Source organism: Adiantum capillus-veneris, chromosome 7 (genome assembly GCF_014529385.1).
Source record: "Adiantum capillus-veneris isolate H3 chromosome 7, ASM1452938v2, whole genome shotgun sequence".
NCBI classification, from domain to species: domain Eukaryota; kingdom Viridiplantae; phylum Streptophyta; class Polypodiopsida; order Polypodiales; family Pteridaceae; genus Adiantum; species Adiantum capillus-veneris.
The window spans coordinates 42288628-42313046 of NC_140937.1; the positions used below are offsets into that span (position 1 = coordinate 42288628).

The window sequence follows — 24419 nt, forward strand, 5'->3', positions numbered from 1 at the left end:
GTCACCACATTCATTGGAATTGTTGACTTGATTTCTGACCCACTCAAACATGCCAAAATCCCAATGACATTCATAGTTGCTTTCCTTTTGTTTTCAAGATTTTTGGGATAGTTTGGAGGTAAATGATGTCACAGAACCCAAAAATCTTTCTACACTGCCCCTTGTGCGGACAAACTCTTTCCCAATGATTACCTCCACATTCACAACAAGGACCTTCCTATTGGGATGCTTGTTGAGCCCCCATTGGTTGTCCTATCCTATAAGAATATCCTCTAGACTTGTAATTATGGTCGCAACTAAGTGAACAATTGATAATTTGGATAATGTCTTCACCACAATCTAGAAGCCTCTATCCACCAAGGAGAAGCCGGAGGATTGAACAAACTAAAGCACACTAATTTAGGAAGAAAGCCATTTGTTTGGAAAAGAGTTTTGTACTTCTTGACGCTATGCTTTTGCGTTTTCACTTCCTCCTTCAAATGTTCCTCCTCCTCCTTGCTCAGCAAAACTTGCATTTTGAGGGTATCCAACTTCATCTCCATCGCATGCAAGGCCACCTCCATATTCTGGAATCGATTAACAAGATCGGCACTAGATACAAGGACTGAAAAATTAGTGCTCTGGCGGTTTGGGTTTATATCACCAGCTTTTCGCTTATCCCGATCCACCGAGCTAATTGTTTTCCTACCTAGTTGACGCTCTGGTGTGGGAAGTGTCAAAACCTCGGAGAACGATTTAACTACTGACTGCCACTTGTGAATCTCTCCTTCCCAGTGCACTTGAATGTCCTCTTTTAACTGTGAGATGATCGCATCCAAATCGTCTTCTATTAATGGGAGAAGATTGGTACTGGCTTTCTGATAAGCCATCTTTAGGGAATAATCAGCTCGGTGCCATGCCAACTCCTCTAAAACAATCTTGGTGAACTCTACCTTCCTTTCCTCTACCGATGTGGCTGCCTCAAACGTTTCTTGAGCTTGACGTTGTGCTTGTTCTTCACACTATTTTGATCCAAAAGCATGTGATTGGGCTGGATGTAGCCTCTTTTCCATTTTTGCAAGGTGCTCAGTCAGAGATCGATTCTGGGTAGCAAGCTTCACAATCTGTTGCTTTTGTGCGGGTATCTCTTGCATTATGCTGCTCTTGCCAATGTCTGCTAACTTGGTACATAAACTATAAAAATTTGGTAACACGATGTGCCTACAATTGATAACCAGGATGAGACCATGGGTATCTCACATTCTGACCACTTTCAGATGACAATTTTTGTAGCTCCGTAAAAAATTGTACTAACCCCGTCTCCTTTGCATGTTCCTGGGTTCCTACAACACTTGTTGATACAACTTGAGTAGTTACCAATATAGCCATAGTTAATTCCAAACTAGCTAGTATTGGCACGATCGACAAAGAAGTTGGTACTAGAGCTGATAACGGTACAGATACAGTTCGACCGACATCTGTGGTTTGCCCTGTTGCTGTCATTGAAGATTGAGATGCTGATAATGCCTGGAACCACCTCTCCAGTATCTCTTGCTTCCACTTCTTGGCGGGAGGCTGTTGTATTCATTCTTCCACATGAGAGACTATTGCTATCTTTGATGATGTAGGAACAGTAATGAAGTTATTGGCTGGTGCATCAGAGGCAGATCTGGAGGCAGCACCGGAACCTAATATGCCTAATCTACTGAACTCTCCCATATGAAAAGTGTCAAGTCTTTGAACACAACTTGCACCTGCGGCTCGTCCAAAGGCAAGTCTGCCTGAGCGTCCACTTTTTCCAACGTAGAATCCAAAATTGGGGGTGGAAACGGATCCGACACCATGGCTGCATTCAGCTATCAATAATCAACACAGATCCATAACTTTTTTTTTGGGCACTACCACAATCGGTGAGATCCATTCCGGATTTTCAATTGGGACAATAAATTTGACTTTCAATAACCTATGCAATTCCTCTTTGCCTTGCTTGGCATAATTCTCGTTCATGCGATACCTAGCCTACCTAGTTGGAACTGCATCCTTCTTCAAATTGATACGATGCTGATAAAACCTAGGATCAAGCCCTTCATATCCACATAGTCCCATGCGAGCACATCCATAAAATCTATCAACAAATTGATAAGATCAATCCAGAAAGATTCCTCCAGGTTTGCACAAATCTTGACAGGTTTGGGTTTGTCGTGTGTCCCAAGATTTACTTCTTGAATTGCATCTTCCTTAACTCACAAAATTATCTCTTTCTCAAATTCATGTTCCTGCTGCAATAATTCCTTCAGGTCCATCAATTGAGGATATGATTTACTCTCATCCGTCAATTTTGGAACATCACTATTGGAACTCAAAATCGGTTTCTTGCCACCATGATCTAGTTGGGACATTCTTCGCATGATGTTTTTGAATTGCTTCAAAATCCACCGTACAAATGGCCATCAAATCATGATTTTCTTGCATGGCTTCATCCGTCAAACCTTGGATCATATTTATTGGTTCTCCTCACAATGGGTCAGCTCTCCTCACAAATATGATTGGCTTCTTGATACGGAACCTGTACCTTCCTTCATCCTCTCTGTATACTTAATGTATGTTTGGCTCAATTTTTGTTTCACCTTGGCTTCTTGCAACCATGGTCGTCCCAACAACATCTGATAATCTGCTTGTATCCCTTGAAGATCCAACATCACAAAGGACACGGCAAAATTTATTCCCCCAATATCAAAAGTCACACCTCTCAATATGCCTAGAAGTCAAACCCCTCTCTGATCCGTGATGCGAACACAAAATGGGACGGGTTCCATTTTTTTGCCATCCATACTTCTTACATGTCTCCCATGTAATGATATTGACTCCAAAATCGCCATCTACCAGTATATTTTTTATGTTACTACCCCGATGTCGCATTGTGATTAGTGGGGCTTGATCATCTGCCAAAGGACTCAACTCTTCCGGTGCTATTTTATTGGTTTGTCGATTCCTTTGGTGGATTCAATAATTGTTCTTTGAAGGTAGGAACCAATTGGAGCATATTCCTCCAACTTCATCTGTATAGATAACTACACCATAGATTCCCAAATATCAGACTGAACAATTCCATACATCGGGCCCTTCCCTGGATCGGTATTAATTGGTGCTTCAATTGGAACATCACAAGTTATCCCCACATCACGTTTTTTCTTTCGTGGTTGTGATGGGTTTCCTACCAACAACTTGTATGGTTGTGGTTGTGGCTGTCACTCCGAAATTTTCCTTGGTTTCCCTCTGGACGAACTTGAGATATTAGTATCAATTCTTTCTCTGTCCATTTTGTTGTTTTTTTGTAAAACAACTATCTGGTCCTCTATAGTGGGTTTCAAAATTGCCTTCTAACTCGGATGAGCTTCTTACCTTGAACGGGTAATTACTTGGACTTGCGGATCAAAATATTGGGACTCTTCTACTATTTCTTCCTCTATTGTCAATATTTCAATGGGCACGTTTGTATTGGGCCCTTTTCCTTTCTTCTCTTTCTTGCGGTCATATTCTGTAGCCTCGTTACACTCCTTGTGCCAATGATCATCATCCAGACAGAATGAGCAATGCTTTTGCCTTGGTGGATAACAATTCGATCGCCATGTATCCTGACCATAGCCACCTCGCCTTCAAATTAACGTCCTTGATTTGAAGGGATCGCATAATTTTTTTGGGTCTCTTGCTGTTGTCCTTGCTCCTAAACTTTTACCACATTGGCTACTTGACTCGACTGTTTGTTCTGCTGAGTTTACCAATGGGTTCCAAGAATTATGTCGACATTGGTTGATGTTGTGATTCTTCATCTGACAAATATCGCACCAACGTTGATTTAGTTGCATAGTCAGTGGTCGCATGAAACTCATTCCGATAATTGGTACAATATATTTTTGAGTTGTTTGCTTCTGATGTTTTTCCCTTTCCTGCTTGTACAAGGGGATCTTCATCCTCCTCCGAGCTTGCATTCTCTTCTGGTTCACCATCCATGTCTTCTTCATAGTCACTTTTTGCTGACTGTTTCTTGGATTTCTTTAAATGGAGAACATGTAACGATCTCTCTGTCATGTGGGCTGCCAACATGACCCTTTTCAATGATATCATTTCCAAGTCAATTATAGCTAGTGCGTTTCAAAGACTTATGCAAATCCTCGACATAATAAGAATTTAGTATCTCATCAGTTGGACATGCCGTTTCCACTCTCTGAAGTAACATGCAAAACTTAGTTGTGTAAGTTTCCACATTTGATCTTTTTTGCTTGCACAACCGCAAGCGTTCTAGCATCTGCGGAGTTGCAACAATATCCAAAAAAGTTTTGAAATAATCAACTGAATATTTTGCAAGCCACTTTGAAGCCTTTCCATTGAGGGTGGTTTCAAATTTTGCTTCCTTATGCACCACATCACCACTACCATCCAATAGTGCATATATTGGTGCAATTGGATCTGGACAGGAGGAACCAACCACACCAGGATCTTGACTTGCAATGATAGCTGATACAGTACCCGTACCCCACTCCCTCCAATGCTCAATCGTGCTAACGTCAGCAAGAGCAGTCCGGAAGTAGACACCATCTGATTCATAAGTGCGATCCGAAGAAGGAGGAGTTGTTTGTAGGAATTCAAAGGTGGACTCATATCTGCATCATTTGTCTACAAAAGGACCCATTTTTGCTTGATCTACTTGGGTGAATGTGTTTGTAACTTCAACCGTATCCGCTTCAAATGCCCTTTCCCCCCATGGGTCTTCCGGTTCCACCAAAGTGGCGTCTTCGGTTATGCAGGATTGCTATTGCTCGTATTTTTATTGTGGCAAAAGGAGGATGGGAGAAGGTGGACCATGAGACCGTGTCCGCCGCAACATGGTATTTGTTGTGCCTTAGTGATCAGCACCATGAACCCCAATTGTGTAAGTACTGCCGATCAATGGTTAATCGTGGTTGCCAATATCACCCGGGGACAATGTTATAGGCAAAACATAAGAACAAACACTTCATTGCCGACAGGTAAGGTACAAAAGACCAAAGAACGCAAGAATAAAATTGATATTCATCATCAATGCGATTACATAGAGAAGAATGAAGCATTGATTACATAGAGAAGAATGAACATTGCATCCATACACCTCTCTATAGAGTGCGCAATGCGCATCTGACTTATAGACCCTCTTTTGACACATCAGTATAAATAGTTGCACCGTTTTTTATCCGCACACATATCGTGTCATACTTCTACTAAGGTTCCCTCCAGCCTAACATGACCAGATAAAAGCAAACCTAAAGGCCGACTTATCCTCTCTGTATGATCACACATAATCAAAGTGAAAAGGTAGACTGAATATATAATTTTGGTTTCTTTTTGGCATGCCAGTGGCAAAAGTCTTTGTGTTTGGTTGGTATTTATAGGTCTGGAGATAAGGAAATGATGGTGGTGGATACCTTCATACCATTGTTTGTTCTTACATGCTAAATCTTGTGGCTGAAAACCAAGACCTTTTGCATTCATTTCTTGAGTACTCTCTCTGTCTCTCTCTCATACATACCCACACTCACGCATACACACTTTTTAAAATATACTTCATTATTCTTAAAAAATGACTTTTCTTGTGGCTAGCCATCTTCTTTAACATACTTGTCGCTACATCATAAATACTATGCCGCATCTTTTATCTAAAATAGTATCTACTTATTGCCAAAACATGCAAGCCATTCTCCTACTTTCCTGGCAAACACTAAGAATTTCTTCCATGCTTTTATGCTAGTTCAATGAAACTATCTTAGTGTCCGATACTTCTCAAGGGTGACATTTTGTCGAAAAATGAAGAAAATAGGCACCCACATCATGACTGAAGGTATTTTAATTGAATAGATCTTGTTTACACTGGTTGAACATTGCTCCCATCTTGATAATTGGCAAACAATGACACATGCACATCGTTTGAGCTTGTAGCGCTTCATTTGCAATAAGGAATGCCATGCCCTTTTTGGGCCCTCCACGCTTCTTGCGATCCCTCCCCCTTGGAGCAACATGAATTCCCTCTTTGTCTCTGCTACGAAAACACACCAACCAATCAAGCAAACCCTTGCTGCACTCTGATACCGCTCCTATGTGAACAAGAGGGGCTGGCAACAATGTAGTAAACCGGCATTGCCTCGGCTGGTGTCTAAACCGTTGCCTAAATGTCCATCTTGATGTTTATATAGACATATGTATGAAGATCTTTAGTAATTGGGAAAACTAAACAAAAAGTGGGAGGGTTGTGGTTTTACATTAAGCAGCAAGTAGCAGTGAATGTGTTCTGAAAAGCTCCAATAGCCATGTATGCGTCGTAGGCGCAGCAGCGGCGTCATCAGCGCTGCGCAGGCATCCCATGGCCTGCAGAAACCTGCTTCAAACGAGGAGGCGGCTATTTGTCTTCCTGACACAGCAAAGAGACTTGTCCAGCCCCTCCCTTTCCAACTTCCTGCAGTCGTACAGGCCCCCTCCCGCTTCCTCTTCTCAACACGCGCCCTCTTCTTTCATCACCCCAAACTCCTCCTCCTGTAAAGCCTCCACTGCTCGCGTGTACACAGAGGTTAACCTTGGTCGCCCACAGGACTACTGCGACTATGAGAACTTCGAGCTTCAATGGGGGTATGCTCCATTTTCGCGATCTTGGGTCTTAACCAATTGGCCAATTTGCATTGTTCGAGCTCTGTTTTTAAGTCTGTTTCTAACAGAATTGAGTCGCAGAAAACATTTGATGGTGCTCATGTAGTTTCTCAACGTGGTTCTTCTTTGAAAGTCAGCTAAGGAGAAAAGATAGATAGGCAGGACAAAGTAGTGGGTCTGGCATTGGGCTTGTGACTGCCATAAGATTGAGTCTAAGAAATAACTTTAAGCTTAAAAGATCAAAATTTACCTCGGAGAAGCCAAGAGCACCCTGTAGAAGGATTTTCTGCCCGGGTAGGGTACTTAGTGGCACTTATGCTTTGACAGGGAAGGCAAGTGCAGCTCCATGCCAACATAAGTTTAAGCTGTTTTTGTTCAAATAAACTGCCCTGAAGACCTTAAAGTGAGAAAAATAAACCATTATCAAATCTCTAATCTGACACTCTAGTTATATTACCCACCTCTTAAGCTAGATTTCGAGTGTGCAATGATTGCTAATTATAATTTCTTTCAATTACAATCGTACCCCGGTGCCTCTAGAAAACATGTAGGGTCAGTTCTGGATTATGAATTGGATATGGCGAAGTAATTGTTAATCAATCTTGCAAGAGGTTTGTATGTTTTTTTGGCTTGAGACAGTGGAAGTTGTTCAACTAAGTTTGTTATGGATCATGGATGGGTGTTGAGTTTGGATGCAATTTCTTGGTTTTTTGATGAATGTGGCACTCGCAATTATGCCAAGTAAGGGTTCAAAGGCAGTGTATCACCATTATTATAGTTGTGGTGCATCTGCGAGGGAGTAATAGTGCCTTAAAGTGAAGGCTATACCACCTCATTTACTCAAACAATGCTTCCATGGTTGTGGCTCGTCGCTGTCATGGGTACCTCATGAGAGAGAGAGAGAGAGAGAGAGAGAGAGAGAGAGAGAGAGAGAGAGAGAGAGACCCAAGAAGAAGGGACGATCTCATCTGATAGAGAGCATCAACAAGAAGAAGTTTCTAGTAGTTTGATCAGTCCTCCTCTACCCAATCCTCTGGAATCCATGGCGAAGATGATGGCGGTTATCATGATGTGGCAAGAAGAGCTACACCATCAAGAGACAATAGGCAAAGAAACGGCTACTTGCTTTTTGTCACGAGCGCTTGGCTGCGAAGACAGGAGAAGAGACAGTGTGATTTGAGACTAAGACTGAAAAAGGGTCACGCCAACCATAATAGCCATGGGTTTTGAATAGGAAATTTTGAACTGGGAAGTTTTGAAATAGGTTTTAGTAGGTTTTGGTCCATGTTTGAAATGCGACATGAGATGACATATATTCATGGATACAAAATGATCATGCACATTGCACAACTGTTGATGATTTGGAGGTCACTCTTTGACGGGAAGCCAAGGCCAACTTTAGTTTGACTGAATTGGCGGCTCGATTTGAAATTACGCCATATGAAATGGGACCATTGGCTGAGGCAGTTCTAGCAGCACTTGGACGGGATGTTGCCATTACACTTGTCATAGGCAAACTTCGGTTGCATTGTCAGGGGTATTTGGGGCCTCGATGACTTCTCTATCATGCCTTTGGAGGGGTGTGATGCCCTTTTGGGAATCCCTTGAGAACAATGTGGCGGTCGTGCTTTTAGTTCTAAAGAAAGATGGATCTTGGAGAATGTGCATTGACTACATGGCTCTAAAGGAAACCACCATCAAGAACAGATTCTCGATACCTAGGATCGATGGTATACTTAACAGGTTAGAGGGTTATACTTCTTTCAGTAGAATTGACCTGAAAAGTGGCTATCATCAGATCAAGATTGCTTCTGGAGATGTATACAAGATCGCATTCAGGACGTCCTTTGGATTGTACGAGTATTTGGTGATGCCTTTTGGTTGAGGCAGAGTATCGACAACAATTGCTACAGGTATTTCAAGCACTAAGGCAACATTGATTGGTTGGTGAATGGAAAGAAGAGCGAGTTTTTCTTACCAGAGATTCACTTTTTGGGACACATCGTCTCTGCGGAGGGTGTCAAAATGGATCCGGCCAAGGTTGAGACCATCAGAGATTGGCCAGATTCAAAGAATGTTCATGAGGTTCGTAGTTTTCTAGGACTGTGTTCATACTATTGGCGGTTCATCGAAAGTTTGCGGAGATTGCTTCTCCTCTACATGCTTTGACACAGAAAGGGGTTCCTTTCACTAGGGGACCATCTGAGATTACAGCCTTCAAGACTCTCAAGGAGAAGTTGACGGCTTTTGAGTATATTGTGATGCCTGTGGTGGCCGCAGTCTGGGAGCGATCTTGATGCAGGAAGGCCATGTTGTTACAATTTAGGCATCTCTCCGGATTCGTCCTGTCCGTCCCAGTTTCTCTTCTCCCAGGGACAGGTGTTAGGGAGTGGGGGCTGTTTTGTGGCTCTGCCCAGCCAATGTGAGGCAGGTTTCTCATGTCGGGTTGTGTCTAGCCATGTTTAGCCTTGGGTTTTGGCTTGGTTCCATGGCCATCTGTGCTCTTGCAAGCTTGTCATATTTTCCACCCTGAGCACTATGGTCATCTGCTGCCCTCTCCCATTTTTCTCCTATTTTGTCCCTTTTTTCCAAGATCGTGGAGGTATAGAGCTGGGTCGGGCAGGCTGATGTATGGCCGATATAGGCAAGGGGAGGGTCACTTCTTACAACATAGCAGTATAGCCTAGAGAGGGAGGGCACCAAGGGGACTTGGTGCAGAGGCAAGGCAGCCAACGTTTTGCTGCAAATCAACTAGCGTTTTTGCCTTGGATCAGCCCAATGTTTTTGCTCAGTAGTTCAGCCCCAAAGTTTTTCATGGGTAGTAGATGCAGTGCTCGGAGATCATCTCTACGGTGCAGTACCACCTCAAGGCAGCCTTTCATAGCCCTTGTGACCATGCAGTGGCAGGTTTCCTCGACCGAGGTCTAGATCCACATCTAGATCTAGGCAGGCTCTCAGAGCATGTTGGCGGTGATGCACATGTTGAGACCATGACAGTGGTCTCGTGTGCAAGAGCAATTGGCAGTGTCAGTAGCAGTCGCAATTGTGTGTACCTCGGGTCTATCCATAGGGCATGTTAATTCTATGCCGGGCCACCCTTGGTGTCACCAGGAGGTGTATTTTTCTTGTTGCCTTCTTTAAATATGTACTATATTATTTTTTATTTATTTTATTTTGACTTGTTTTCCTCGGAACCCTTGAAAAGGTGCAAGTGGACATTGCATGGCTAGTGTGAAACGGCTGCGGCCGAACGGGTTTCTCACATCGGGAGTCTAGGTCGGTCAGTCTGGGACTGGTCGGGCCAGTTAGCGCTGAAGTCTGATGAATATGGAAACCTGTGTGCCCCAAATGAAATCTGGGCCACTCGGAAAGTCACAACTTTATAAGTGAGTGGGAACTAGGGAATTAACTCAAAGGGGCAAACTTGACACTTGGCAGAAGGAGAGCAACCTACAGGACACCTCAACAAGAGGAGGCGCCCAAATGAGGCTGACCTTCACAAGTGCAATTACAGTGTGTGTGAGTAGTGGGTGCAAGTCTACAGCTTTAATGGAAAGCTTGCCTTCTCCTCTATCTCATGTAGCGCGATGATTTGCTCTCGTGCATCTCTCTCTCCCCTTTGGCACATATAGTAATGCCCCACTAGTTGGGCTACTCAGATGAATATGTACAGTTTTGGGGGTTTATGCGCGTTTGCCAAGGCAAGAGCCTTCTGATCAGGAACCAGATTAGCTAACTGCTAATTCCCCATAGGTATGCACAATTCCATCGCGAAAGATTGCGAGTTTGGAGAGTTTTCTCGCGTGAAAACTTGTCCAATTCATAGGGGAACGGTCCCATTGCGTGCGGGAGCCCTTGGACGTGCATAGGCGTGTTCGCTCCGCTAAAAATGATATGAAACAGAGAATTACAGCCTGCTGTGTTTTTCTGCAGGTTTAGGGTTTCGTACCTTAACTACAAGGGAACACCAAGGGAGCTCCGTGAGAGCCTTGGGATGCGTGAGTTTTGGGCACCAGGCAACAGAAGAACAGAGAATTACAGCACTCTGAATTTTTGTGACAGCTCACCACAGAGCTCCTAAATTACGAGGAAATCCGTCCTAGACAGGTGTTTTTGACCTACAGGGGTTTTTGCGCCGTTGTGTTTCCAAAATCAGGTAAAAAACATGCGTTTTCAGCCCTCGCCAGGTTTGGACAGCTTTGTGAGAGTTTGTCCTAATGTCACGTGACACATCCCCACCCTATGTGTCCGTGGACAAGCTATACCACAGCAGGGTTCAGTCAGTCCAGTCAGTTTAGATTAGCAGTGATTTGGCACTTTTGTCAGTCTATTCGTAGACCGTGCATGCCCAGTCACTTAGCATAGATGCATATCCTCCGGTTGCACACAGCATGATCATCGGAATTCCCATCAGAATCCATTAGCATCAGTTAGGGGAATTTTCCAGTGTATTTAGCCTATTTTCCTATTTTTGGTTATTTTCACTTATTATTTTTAAGTGACTTTCCAACAAAAGTAGGTAGGGCAATTTTGCTAAGTTAATATATAAGCAAACCAAAGTTAGCACTTTCTGGCAGAAGAGGCAGCAGGAGCTTCCCGCTCAACAGGCAACTTCTCAGCAGTAACCCCCCCCTCATGACCCCCTAGCGTTTTTCCAAGCATCAGCATCGCCATCGACTCCATCTCCTTGGTGTTTCCCCCCTACAGCCAGCCATCGCCCACAACCTCCATTCCCGGCGTTTGTGTCCCCTTCAAGCAGCCCCAAAGCCCTAGCGTTTTGGAATGTCAGATCCTCAGCAACTCAGCGTTTTGCTTTCAGTTTCAGGCCCTTGAAAACGCAGCCTATGGTGGCGGTTTTGCAGCAGGTTTGCAGCCATAAAACGCAGCCATAGCCAGCAGTCCTTCAGCGTTTTCAGCAGACAATTACAGCCCCAAAAACGCCAGCAACACCTCAGCTTTTCAGCGTTTTTCTAGCAAGGAAACCACGGCCATTCCAGCGTTTTTCTCAGCCTTCAGTAATAGCAGAAAACGCAGCCCAAGGAGTACAGCAGATCAGCGTTTTTGTCATTAGCATGAACCCCGACGGAAGCAGTCATTGGCAACCATAAATCAGCAGTACAACAGTCATTTTCAGCCCGAAACAGTCCAAGAAATTCAGCATATAGAAGATCACAATTTTCAGCCTAAGTCGTCGTCATCATCACCGTCGTCGTCATCGGCATAGTCCAAGTTGCATCAGTCCTTTGCATTCGCATTGTACACCTTTGTGCAATCAAAGTAGACCACTCTCGCCGATGAGAGTGGGGCCTTCGGAGGAGGGTTTTACAACCTCTCGGGTGTCGCATCTCTTCTCTCTCCTTCTCTCAGTCTCATTCACTTGCACACACAATATCCACTCACTTTGTTCGTGATCATAGCACTCTCCATAAGACGGAAAGCTCTCTCTTTCCCTAAGAACTAAAAGGAACCTTGAGCAATAAAGATCACTAATCTTGAGAAAATACAACATTCATTCCGCTGCACCTTACATTGGTATCAGAGCTTTGGAAGTGTTCTACATTACTCAAGGAAAGAACCACAAGAACCACAAGAATTTTTTTCTGCTTGTTGCGGTCGCACGAACCCAAGTTTACTTGGGCGTGGCGATTCCTAATTGTGTTTTGTTGAAGAGTGACAGGAATCCCAAGAAAGAAGCTTGTCCAGCCTCCCCTTGTGTCTCTTTTCACTCATTGAGAGCGGAACGTGCACTTAGCGGCCGGCCAATCAACATGAGGTGGGAAAAAGCAACCTTGGTGTGAGCGCAAGGCCGCCAAGGGGTGCGCCCGCAGAAAAGGGTCGAACTCGGGTGAAGAGAAGATCCTTCTCAAACGCGGTTTGCAAGCGAAAAAAAACCCCAAGAACCTCAAGATCCTCAAGACCCTCAAGAACCCAAGACCCTCAAGACTCAAGAACCTCAAGAACCCAAGATTCTCACGAATCAAGGACCTTAAGAACCTCAAGACCCTCAAGAACCCAAGTTCCTCGTGAGTTTAAGACCCCAAGATCATAGTGCATGGTCGTCACCCGAAGCAGAATGGATACTTCGTATACAGGTGATGAGTATGAGAGAGGCGACAAAGACTCGTCCCCACCAGGAGATGATTTCTTCAACCCTCCCCCTTCTCCATCTACGCCACTCAATTTCTCTCTTGTTGAGAGAGCCCGCCTCGAAGTTAGTCCGAGATCTCCTATCGAGGTCTCTAGCTTTCGTCCTGGTATGGACGCTCTCATCACGGAGGAGTGCCTTAATGTGTTGTTTGCAATTCAACAGACTGCCTTTACTAGAAGATTTGTTGTTTCTCCTCTCTCAGGATGTGATATGATTTTAGGCATTCGATGGTTTCGTGATAATGATGCTCTCATGAAATTTTTGGCTAACACTATCTCTCAAGGCCAACAGTGATTCTCCTATTGTCATTCATGGAGAGGACATTGCTCCTTCTCCATCTCTCATTGCTAATATGCAGGACAAGGGGGAAAGAATTCGAGATAAGGAGACTCTCTCAGTCTCTTTTTCTCCACAGCATGACACACAGAACTTGCAAGATTATGAGAAGCATGATGATTTGGATGAAAAAGACAAGCATGATGAATTGCATGAAGATGATGTGATTGTTCACAAGAATGATGTGTTAGTTGATGCTTTTTCTAGCAAAGCTAACCTCGTTGTAGATTCAATCAATCACCAAGAATTGATCTTGGCTTTCGAGGCAGATCCCCCGCAAGAAGATTCGATAGATCCCGAAGAACCGATCTTGGCTCTCGAGCCTTGGTCCAAAGAACCATCATAGGAAGTATTATGTGTTCGCATGATTGATACGCTCGCATTGTTCGAGTGTTTCATTCGTGAAGGTTTCCTGTATTTTAGTCAGCATCGTTATGTGATCCCTTTTCCTAGGCATGACATATTGTATGTTGAGCACGTTTCTCTCATGGATGAGCACGAATGTATGCGGATTGTTCATGAAAAGTTGAAAAGTTTGCATGTAAGGAAGTCACATTCCATGTCTCTTCCTTGGCATGACACAATTTCTGAACGAGCACATGATAGTATGAGCACCAAGCATGGGCATTTCTATTGTGATTTGCCACAGTTGATTGATTTCGATCAAACAGAAAAGATTCGACCTCATTGTTTGCGTGTGTTTGATGAACGGGTTGTCACTCCGTCTCTATGTTCATCTACATTGCATACATAGTCTTTAGAGAAGACTAGATTTTTTTCCTTCACTTTACATGGAATGGGTATGTTCATGGTTTTGTGTTGGAGATGGTTTCAGGAATTTTCAGCCATGGAGATTCTTGAAGACGAAGGAAGCAGGACTCTAAACGAAGTTGAAGCATCAAAGGAGCCACAAAAGACTCTTGAGTCGCTTTCGGCGCGGCCCAAAGAAGCAAGCGTTGCAGACCTTTATGAAGTTCAAGTACGGCTCGACCCACACAGCAGAGTGGGCCGGTGAAGAGTCCCTTCCAGGATTCCGGATGCTGTTGGTGATCTCCCTCAACGCCATACAGCTCGGTACCAGTACCTCACTTTGAAAAGGAGGGGATGTCACGTGACACATCCCCACCCTATGTGTCCGTGGACAAGCTATACCACAGCAGGGTTCAGTCAGTCCAGTCAGTTTAGATTAGTAGTGATTTGGCACTTTTGTCAGTCTATTCGTAGACCGTGCATGCCCAGTCACTTAGCATAGATGCATATCCTCCGGTTGCACACAGCATGATCATTGGAATTCCCATCAAAATCCATTAGCATCAGTTAGGGGAATTTTCCAGTGTATTTAGCCTATTTTCCTATTTTTGGTTATTTTCACTTATTATTTTTAAGTGACTTTCCAACAAAAGTAGGTAGGGCAATTTTGCTAAGTTAATATATAAGCAAACCAAAGTTAGCACTTTCTGGCAGAAGAGGCAGCAGGAGCTTCCCGCTCAACAGGCAACTTCTCAGCAGTAACCCCCCCCTCATGACCCCCTAGCGTTTTTCCAAGCATCAGCATCGCCATCGACTCCATCTCCTTGGTGTTTCCCCCCTACAGCCAGCCATCGCCCACAACCTCCATTCCCGGCGTTTGTGTCCCCTTCAAGCAGCCCCAAAGCCCTAGCGTTTTGGAATGTCAGATCCTCAGCAACTCAGCGTTTTGCTTTCAGTTTCAGGCCCTTGAAAACGCAGCCTATGGTGGCGGTTTTGCAGCAGGTTTGCAGCCATAAAACGCAGCCATAGCCAGCAGTCCTTCAGCGTTTTCAGCAGACAATTACAGCCCCAAAAACGCCAGCAACACCTCAGCTTTTCAGTGTTTTTCTAGCAAGGAAACCACAGCCATTCCAGCGTTTTTCTCAGCCTTCAGTAATAGCAGAAAACACAGCCCAAGAAGTACAGCAGATCAGCGTTTTTGTCATTAGCATGAACCCCGACGGAAGCAGTCATTGGCAACCATAAATCAGCAGTACAACAGTCATTTTCAGCCCGAAACAGTCCAAGAAATTCAGCATATAGAAGATCACAATTTTTAGCCTAAGTCGTCGTCATCATCACCGTCGTCGTCATCGGCATAGTCCAAGTTGCATCAGTCCATTGCATTCGCATTGTACACCTTTGTGCAATCAAAGTAGACCACTCTCGCCGATGAGAGTGGGGCCTTCGGAGGAGGGGTTTACAACCTCTCAGGTGTCGCATCTCTTCTCTCTCCTTCTCTCAATCTCATTCACTTGCACGCACAGTATCCACTCACTTTGTTCGTGATCATAGCACTCTCCATAAGACGGAAAGCTCTCTCTTTCCCTAAGAACTAAAAGGAACCTTGAGCAATAAAGATCACTAATCTTGAGAAAACACAACATTCATTCCGTTGCACCTTACACCTAAGTGTACAGATTGTCAACTGTTAATTGAATAAAGAAATACCGAAAGGGGCGCCAATTTTTGGGGCCTACAGGGTGTCGCTTTCGTGTGCGTAGTGACATTCTAGTCCCTGGACGCAACTGTGTTCTCTTTCCTTCTCAGCGCTCTGTGTAAAGTTAACAGGTAATTGAAATAGTACTGCCCTCTACTGTGTACATGCCGGTTATATGGTTCCATCGATGGAAGTTACATTTTCTTCAAAAAGTGCAGCGTGGATTGTTGTGGGTGAAAGCAACACAGAGCTTGTAACAATGTCAGACTTTGTAAATAATTAATATATTTACGAGAAAATAATTATCTAATTAGTTGTGTGCACATCAAAATAGAACTAGAAGTTCTAGGGCCTCAAGTGCGCCTAAACTTGGGCCAGAGCACCTCAGGGAGACCCTAGCAGAAAATACCCCCTGAAGCCCTAGTGTTTGGGAAATCGGGTCTTCAATAAAGGGGTAGATAGTAGCCTCAGATTTCAAGCTCAGAAAATTACGCGTGTCAATGCGAACACGGGAATGAGATGGGGTCCTTAGAACAGTATCCGTAAGGCTTGAATTATTTTTAAGGCCCTAGGATAATTTAGTTAAACTAATTTAATTTGTTTGTGCCGAACCAAATGGCCGGACAAGTGCGAACAGGTAATGCTAGAGCTGTGCCGATACGGCATTGTGCTGGGGAGCAGCTAACGTTTTCATTAGTAGCATCCATGTGTGCAGTTGTGAGTTAATTTGCACATTTCATTAATAGCCTAGCAACTTTTAAAAATGTGAAAGTTGAATGGTTTTAAAGAAATTAAGTAAGTCTGCCACTTGGCACACTTACCAATGCAAAGTGACTCTCACTCTCACTCTCACCCTCCCTCATCTCCTAGCGCCCCCTATTCTTGCTGGCTATATAGGAGCACCCCTTCCCCCTCTTCACAGGCTGGTAGTGTACCTACCCCCCAAAAGTGAGCGTGCTCTACGTACCAGAGCTCTCCATTGAAGCTTGAGAATCAGCCCTTGTGGTGAATGTGGAGTCCTGGAGCTCCCATTACCTAGAACAAGGTTTCTCTTGATCATAGGCTACTGTGGGTGAAGATTCAAATTGCATCACGAAAAGTAGAAGGAAACTCTCCTTCTCTTACGCCTAGATGCTGCAAATTCTCTGTTTTCAGCCCCCAATCGCCTCTAGTAGGGTGAATTTTAGCAAAGTACTCATAGAATCTAGTTTTTCTCTACCTACACTACACGTACACAAAGTTTGGTGCGATTCCATCGCAAAAAAGGTCTCTATTTCAGCATTGGAACGTGCTTAGGTAACATTTTCAGGTTATGTGCAGAAAATTACAGCAAGCATGTGTTCGTGCATTTTGCATGTTTCTCCCTTGTTTTTATTGCTGGAATGATTATGCATAAAGGGACATAGTTAGCGGAAGGTAGATTCTCATTTTTGAGAGCTTCCGTGGAGTTTTGTGGAAGATAGACTCTCGCTTACGAGAGCTTCCCAAAATCTCATAGCAGAGGGAAAATCCTCTCAGTAGTCAGAGAGTAGTTTTCTCACTCTCTCAGTTGGAAGCAAAAAAGGAACAAAGAAAGAATAGAGGACGGGCTTTTACCCTGTTCCTGTGCTTGTAAAGATTCTCCCTTAGTAATAAAGATATTCTATTTATGTGGGTGTGGGGGGGGAGGGGGGGGGACCAGCCAATCTTTTGGTCCCCAGTGAAGTGTCAAGCTTCTCTCTCTCTCTCTCTCTCTCTCTCTCTCTCTCTCTCTCTCTCTCTCTCTCTCTCTCTCTCAATCTCTGAGTATTTGAAGTGCAATTAAAAAGTCAGTTTACGCTTTCGTATTTTTTTGACAGTGGTATCAGAGCAAGGTCATCTGTAAGGTGCAGCGGAATGAATGTTTGCGCTTTGCTCAAGATGAGTGCTCCGAACTGTGCTCAAGGTTCCTTTTGTTCTTATGGAAGGTAGAGCCTTCCGTTCTTAATGAGAGAATGCTATGATCACAAACAAAGTGAATGGACACTGTGCGTGCAAGTGTATGAGACTGAGAGTTAGAGAGAGAAGAGAGATACGACACCAGAGACGTTGTAAAACCCTCCTCCGAAGGCCCCACTCGTCGGCGAGAGTGGTCACTTATGATTGCACAAGCTGGTACAAATGGTATGCATGAGACTGATGCAAGTCTAAGCTATGTCGACGATGACGACGGTGATGACGAAGACCGACCTAAGGGCTGAAATCTGCAATCTTTTATCTGCTTTAAAAAATGCTATGGGCTGAAATCTGTTGTTGCCGAAAACGCTATGGAAAACGCTGATTTTGCTGGTCTTAAAGGCTGAAAATCTGCATCTACTGTAGGGCTGAATCTGCTACTCTGTTAGGGCTGAATCTTCAGGTTCTTTATTGCTGAAAATCGCCAAGGCTGAAATCTGTAAAGGCTGAAAATCTGCAAACGCTAGGATCTCCAAAAAACGCTAGGGGTGCAATTTGGAAACGCTAGGCTTGTGGTCTGCTGTCTGCAAAAACGCCAGGCTCATTTGGGAATTCTTCAAACGCTAGATGATCTGCTGCAAAAACGCCAAGGCCTGTCTGCTGTAGAAAATGCTAGCTTGGTCTTGATGGCTGGAAACGCTATGGAATCCTGCCGGTCTTGCTGAGAAGGTGCCTGTTGAGCCAAGCTTCTGTTGCCTCTTCTGCCATTTAGTGCTAACTTTGGTCTACTTATATATTTTCTTACCCAAATTGCCCTACCTACTTTTGTTGGAAAGTCACTTAAATGAATAAGTAAAAAATGCCAAAAATAGGTAGAAAAATGCACTGGAAAGTTCCCTTGAAGGATTCTGATGGGAATGCTTATGATCATGGTGTGTGCAACCAGAGGATATGCATCTACACTAAGTGACTGGTCATGCATAAAAAAATGCACTGGAAAGTTCCCTTGAAGGATTCTGATGGGAATGCTTATGATCATGCTGTGTGCAACCAGAGGATATGCATCTACACTAAGTGACTGGTCATGCACGGTCTGCGAACAGACTCACAAAAGTGCCAGATCACTTCTAAATCTAGACTGACTGGACTGACTGAACCCTGATCATGCTGTAGCTTGTCCACGGACACATAGGGTTGGATGTGTTACGTGACATCCCCTCCTTTTCAAAGTGAGGTACTGGTACCGAACTGTATGGCGTCGAGGGAGATCGTCGATAGCATCCGAAATCTTGGAAGGGACTCTTCGCCGGCCCACTCTGATGTGTGGGTCGTGCGGTACTTGAACTTCATAAAGGTCTGCAACGCTTGCTTTTCTGGGCCGCGCCGAAAGCGACACAAAGTCTTCTGAGGCTCCTTCGATGCTTCAACTTCGTCGAGTGTCATGCTTCTTTCTTCTTCAAGAATCTCCATGGCTGAAAATTCTTGAAACCATTTCCAACACAAAACCATGAACATACCCATTCCATGTAAAGTGAGTGGAAAAAATATCGTCTTCCTTAAAGACTGTGCATGCAATGTAGATGAACAAAGAGACGGAGTGCTAAACCGTTCATCACACACATGCAAACAATGAGATCGAATCTCTCTCTTCTGATCTAAAGCAATCAACTGTGGCAATTCACAACGGAAATGCACATGCTTGGTGCTCATACTTTCATGTGCTCTTTCTACAAATGTGTCATGCCAAGGAAGAGACAGTGAAGGTGACTTCCTTGAATGCATACTTTTTAGCTTTTCATGAAAAATCCGCATACATTCGTGCTTATCCATGAGTGAAACGTGCTCAATTTACAATATGTAATGCCTAGTAAAAGGGATCACATAAAGATGTTGGCTAAAATACAAGAAACGATCACGAATGAAACACTCGAACAATGCGTGCGTAACAATCATGCGAACACATAATACTTCCCGTGAGGGTTCTTTGGAGCTAGGCTTGAGAGCCAAGATCGGTTCTTCTTGAAGGGGTGCTTTGGACCTACGCTCGAGAGCCAAGATCGATCCTTCGTGATTGATCGAATGTGCAATGAGGTTAGCTTTGCTAGAAAAAGCATCAACTAACTCATCATCCTTGTGAACAATCACGTCATCTTCATGCAAATCATCATGCTTGTGAGAAATCACATCTTGATCATGCAAATCATCATGCTTGGCTTTATCATCCAAATCATCATGCTGATCATTGTCAATCAAATCATTATCATGCAAATCATTGTCATTTAAATCATCATGCTGCTCACAATCATGCAAATCTTGTGTGTCATGCTTTGGAGAAGAAGAGGTTGAGAGAGTCTCCGTCTCTTGAATCTCTTGAATCTGTGCCGGCACTTGAGAAAAGAGTCGCAAGAACTCTTGCATGTGTCGTTCGCGCTGTTCTTGTCTTGCCTTTCTTTCTGCTTTTCTTTTTGCTTTGGCTTCTGCGCGCCTGCGATCCATTTTTGCTTTTGTTTCTGCGTGTCTGCGATTCATTTCTGCTATTCTTTCTGCATTTCTTGCTTCGCGTTCTAAGTTTTTTTCCATAAACATCAGCTCCAAAGCCTCCATAGGAGTTAGTGCAATCCTTGATGTAGATGGGAAAGGGGGAGGGTCGGAAAAACCTCCTGGTGAGGAAAATTCTTCTTCGTCTCTCTCATGCTCATCACCTCTAAGCGAAGTATCCATTCCGCTTTGAGTGATGACCATTCTGAAGTTGTGGGTTCTTGTGGTCTTGGGTTCTTAAGTTCACGAGGAACTTGGGTTCTTGGGGGTCTTGGTTCTTGAGGTTTTCTTTCACTTGCAAACCGTGTTTGAGAAGGATCTTCTCTTCACCCGAGTTCTACTCCTTTCCGCGGGCGCACCCCTTAGCGGCCTTGCGCTCACACCAAGGTTGCTTTTTTCCACCTCACGTCGATTGGCCGGCTGCTAAGTGTATGGTCCACTCTCAATGAGTTAAAAGAGACACAAGGGGAGGCTGGACAAGCCCTTCTTTCCTGGGATTCCTGTCACTCTTCAAAAACACGATTAGGAATCGACACGCCCAAGCGAACTTTGGTTCGTGCGACCGCAACAAGCAAAAAAAATTCTTATGATTCTTGTGGTTCTTTCCTTGAGTGATACAGAACACTGCCAAAGCTTTGATACCAATGTAAGGTGCAATGGAATGAATGTTTGCGCTTTGCTCAAGATGAGTGCTTCGAACTGTGCTCAAGGTTCCTTTTGTTCCTATGGAAGGTAGAGCCTTCCGTTCTTAATGAGAGAATGCTATGATCACAAACAAAGTGAATGGACACTGTGCGTGCAAGTGTATGAGACTCAGAGATAGAGAGAGAAGAGAGATACGACACCAGTGACGTTGTAAAACCCTCCTCCGAAGGCCCCACTCTCGTCGGCGAGAGTGGTCTATTTATGATTGCACAATCTGGTACAAATGGTATGCATGAGACTGATGCAAGTCTAGGCTATGTCGACGATGACGACGGTGATGACGAAGACCGACCTAAGGGCTGAAATCTGCAATCTTTTATCTGCTGCGCGAGATTTGGGGCCTGCGGTACAGAGTTTGACTGCTGAAAATGCAGAACACCGATGCTATGGGTTGAACTATCACCGGGAATCTGCAAAACGCTAGCTTGAGCTGCAATCTACAAAAATGCTAGGCAAGGTCTGCTGTTGCAAAAACGCCAGGACTAGTCTGCTGTGTGCAAACGCTAGGGCTGATCTGCAACTGCTAACGCTGGTCTTGATCTGGTTGTAGAAAATGCTATGCTGATGTGTAGCAAAAACGCTATCCACATCTGATGTTGGGTGGAAACGCTAGGCCTCTTGCCGGTCTCGCTGAGAAGGTGCTTGTGAGTTGGTCTCTTGTTGCCTCTTCTGCCAGAAAGTGCTAGCGCTAGCTTTCTTATATATTAACTTGGCCAATTTGCCCTACCCAGTTTCCCAACAAAGTCACTTATTAATAATAAGTGAAAAATGGCTAAAATAGGTTGTATGCACTGTAAAATGCTCTTGATGGGTACTGAGTGTAATCTGATGATCATGCTGTGTGCAACCAGAGGATATGCATCAGTGTCCAGACATGCACGGTCTGCGAATAGACTCACAAAGGTGCCAGAACATCTTCTAAGCTGAATTGATCCCTATTCATGAAGTAGCTTGTCCACATGCACATAGGGTTAGATGTGCACGTGACATCCCCTCCTTTTTAAAGTGAGGTATTGGTATTGAACTGTATGGCGTCGAGTAAGATCGCCAACAATGTCTGGATGAATCTTGGGAAGGACTCTTCGCCGGCCGACTCTGATGCGTGGGTCGTGCGATACTTGAACTTCATAAAGGTCTGCAACCCTTGCTTCTTTGGGCCGCGCCGAAAGCGACAGTCATCTGAGGCTTCTTCAAAGGTCCAACTGCATCTCTGGACGTAGGACCACCTTCTTCAAGAATCTCCTAGGAGGAAAATTCTTGAAACCAATTTCAACACAAAAACATGAACATACCCATTCCATGCAAAGTGACTGGAAAAATACTAGTCTTCTTTAAAGATTGTGCTTGCAATGTAGATGAACATAGAGACGGTGAAACCGGCCCGATATGGGGCGGTAGGCTTTGGCTTTCACCCGAAATTCTTTACTTTAGACACACACACAAAGCACTTTGCAAAGAGAACCTGCGACGGGAATTAACACTTGAATACACACACGGCATGGAAGCTAGAATGCCCCGAGCAGACGCCGACAACGTGTAGGCCCCAAAATTGGCGCCCCTTTCGGTATTTCTTCATTCTTTAAGAGGGTAAATTACAAAGTAAGGTCCTGGGCATCCTTTACCAGTATCACACTAGATACTACCTGATTTGGCCAAATTTCCGCAGCATAACAGCCCCAAAACTTGCACGAAACCAATTCCCTTGCTGGAACTCGCTTCCATTGCCATAAACCCTTTGATTCCTGCCCAAAAACAGTAAATTCAGCACGCTGTATTTACTGGTTTTTGCCCTGTTTTCAGCCCCAAACAGTCCCATAACTATCCTCTGCCAATGGGGCACTATTCCCAATGGTTCTGGCATCCGTATGGCTGAAAAAACGTCAATTTACAACGCATACACAGCACTGAAAACGCACCTGTACGGTGAGGTTACGACCCTCACCGGTGCTTGCTTTGGAGTAGCAGTTAGCTATCCCTGTTCCTGCTCAACGAGGCTCTTGCCTTAGCACAAAAGCATGAACCCACATAGTTGTACATCAGTCAAATGAAGAGCCCTCTTGTGGGGCATCACATAACTGCACGTAGGGGGGAGAGAGAGCAGTGTGTAGTGTGCAGGGCATCACTCCTAGCACCACACTGTACATGAGAGGGAAAGAAAGCACTCCATAGCTCTTAACCTGTGAGACAGGCTTTCAATGAAGCATCCCCCTAGCATAAATCGAGCACCTCCTCTGCTGCCCTTGACTTGTAATGCATCTGTGAACAAATAGATGCAAAAAGGGAAAAATTTCCATGGCTGCCAAAACCTGCGTATCGTTGAAAACGCAGCAAAACAGCCCTGTAAACACGCATTTGATGCCTTTCAATGCTGAAAATGAGCTCCTTGGACCTAAGCAAAGTCATGGGAAGCTGAAAAATGGAGAGAAATGGCTGAAAATCATAGTTATTAGCCTCCAAAAATGCTCCAGAAAGTTAGTTACGAGTTTTTGCTGTTCCAAACTTGGTAAATTAACCAAAAAGTGCCACTTGGCACTCATACATGCAATTTCCCCGCATTGGGCTTCCTGCTTAAAAATCTCTCAATTGGTGCATCAGTTGACTTTGCAACAAAGTAATAAAATGTTCCCCTAGTCATACCGAAGGTAATGACGCGAACACATTTCACGGCCCAAAATAGCAGTTCCCTAATTTTTAGGAGATGCTTCCGTTGGGCTCCCACTGGTCATCTGACCATCTATCCTCACTGGGACCGCATCCAAAAGTGCAATGTGGCCCAACTGTCGGATACTTTCTGTTGGTGATCCCACCTTGACTTTATGCCTTTATTGAGTTTACTTCCTAGTAGCCACCAACTTGCTAAGTGTGACGGGGGGACCTAAATGATCTTGCTGTGAGCCTAGACATCCTCTTACTATTCAAATTCCAATGCCGATCAACTTCCCGCTTGCGGGTGAAACTACCGTTCACATTGGCCATACAATGTCTGACCATTTGCAGCTTCAAAAAGAGGGCCTCAAAATTAAACAAAAATCATTGGAAAGAAACCAACAAATAAGGTTAGCAGTTGCCACGTCCTCGTGACATACCCCCCTCTTGAAATCGCAAACGTCCTCGATTGCATACCATAAATACATGCCATAGATGATCTTGTGTTGTTAGCACTCTTTTATCATCGCATGTATCCGCAAGAAAGACTGTCAAAACATATGTACAAATGACTTAATGAGACCTTCATACTTTTGTCAAACTGTACACTGCTGTTGCACTGAATCCATGAGTACATTTGATGTGCTAGCTCTATCATTACCCCTCCTCTGCAGACATTGGGTTGGGACATACGTAGGGTGTAACCCAAAGGCCTCAAGGTAAAGCTGCAATACATTTGGTGACTCTGACAGTTCATGCTCCTTCATCCACTTTGCATCCATAGGTGCATAGTTCTTGAACTTCACCACATAGCAACTTGCAACCTGTCCCTTAACTTTTACGTGTGCAAAAGGCTCTTGCCTTTGCAAATGAGCATAATTCCACAACACTGACGTACCACCACGACCAAGTAAGCTCAAATTTCAAGATGATTTACCAATGCGTCAAAGAATCCAAGCAATCGCCTCAGAGAATCGGCAAGCAGCGTGCCACCTGGCAGACCCACATCACTCCCGCAGGAGATCTAGTGGC

General features: G+C 44.3%; 1 protein-coding gene across 1 annotated transcript in view; it reads left to right on the plus strand.

The window, feature by feature from the left end:
• The first annotated feature begins 6240 nt into the window (after nt 1-6240).
• LOC147453742 (casein kinase II subunit alpha-like) overlaps nt 6241-24419 on the plus strand; it is a 110146-nt gene continuing 91967 nt past the window's right edge. Inside the window, exon 1 of the mRNA XM_086515839.1 lies at nt 6241-6633. Within this exon, the coding sequence (XP_086371965.1) occupies nt 6371-6633 (263 nt within the window). The 5' untranslated portion in view covers nt 6241-6370. The remainder of the gene's footprint in view (nt 6634-24419) is intronic.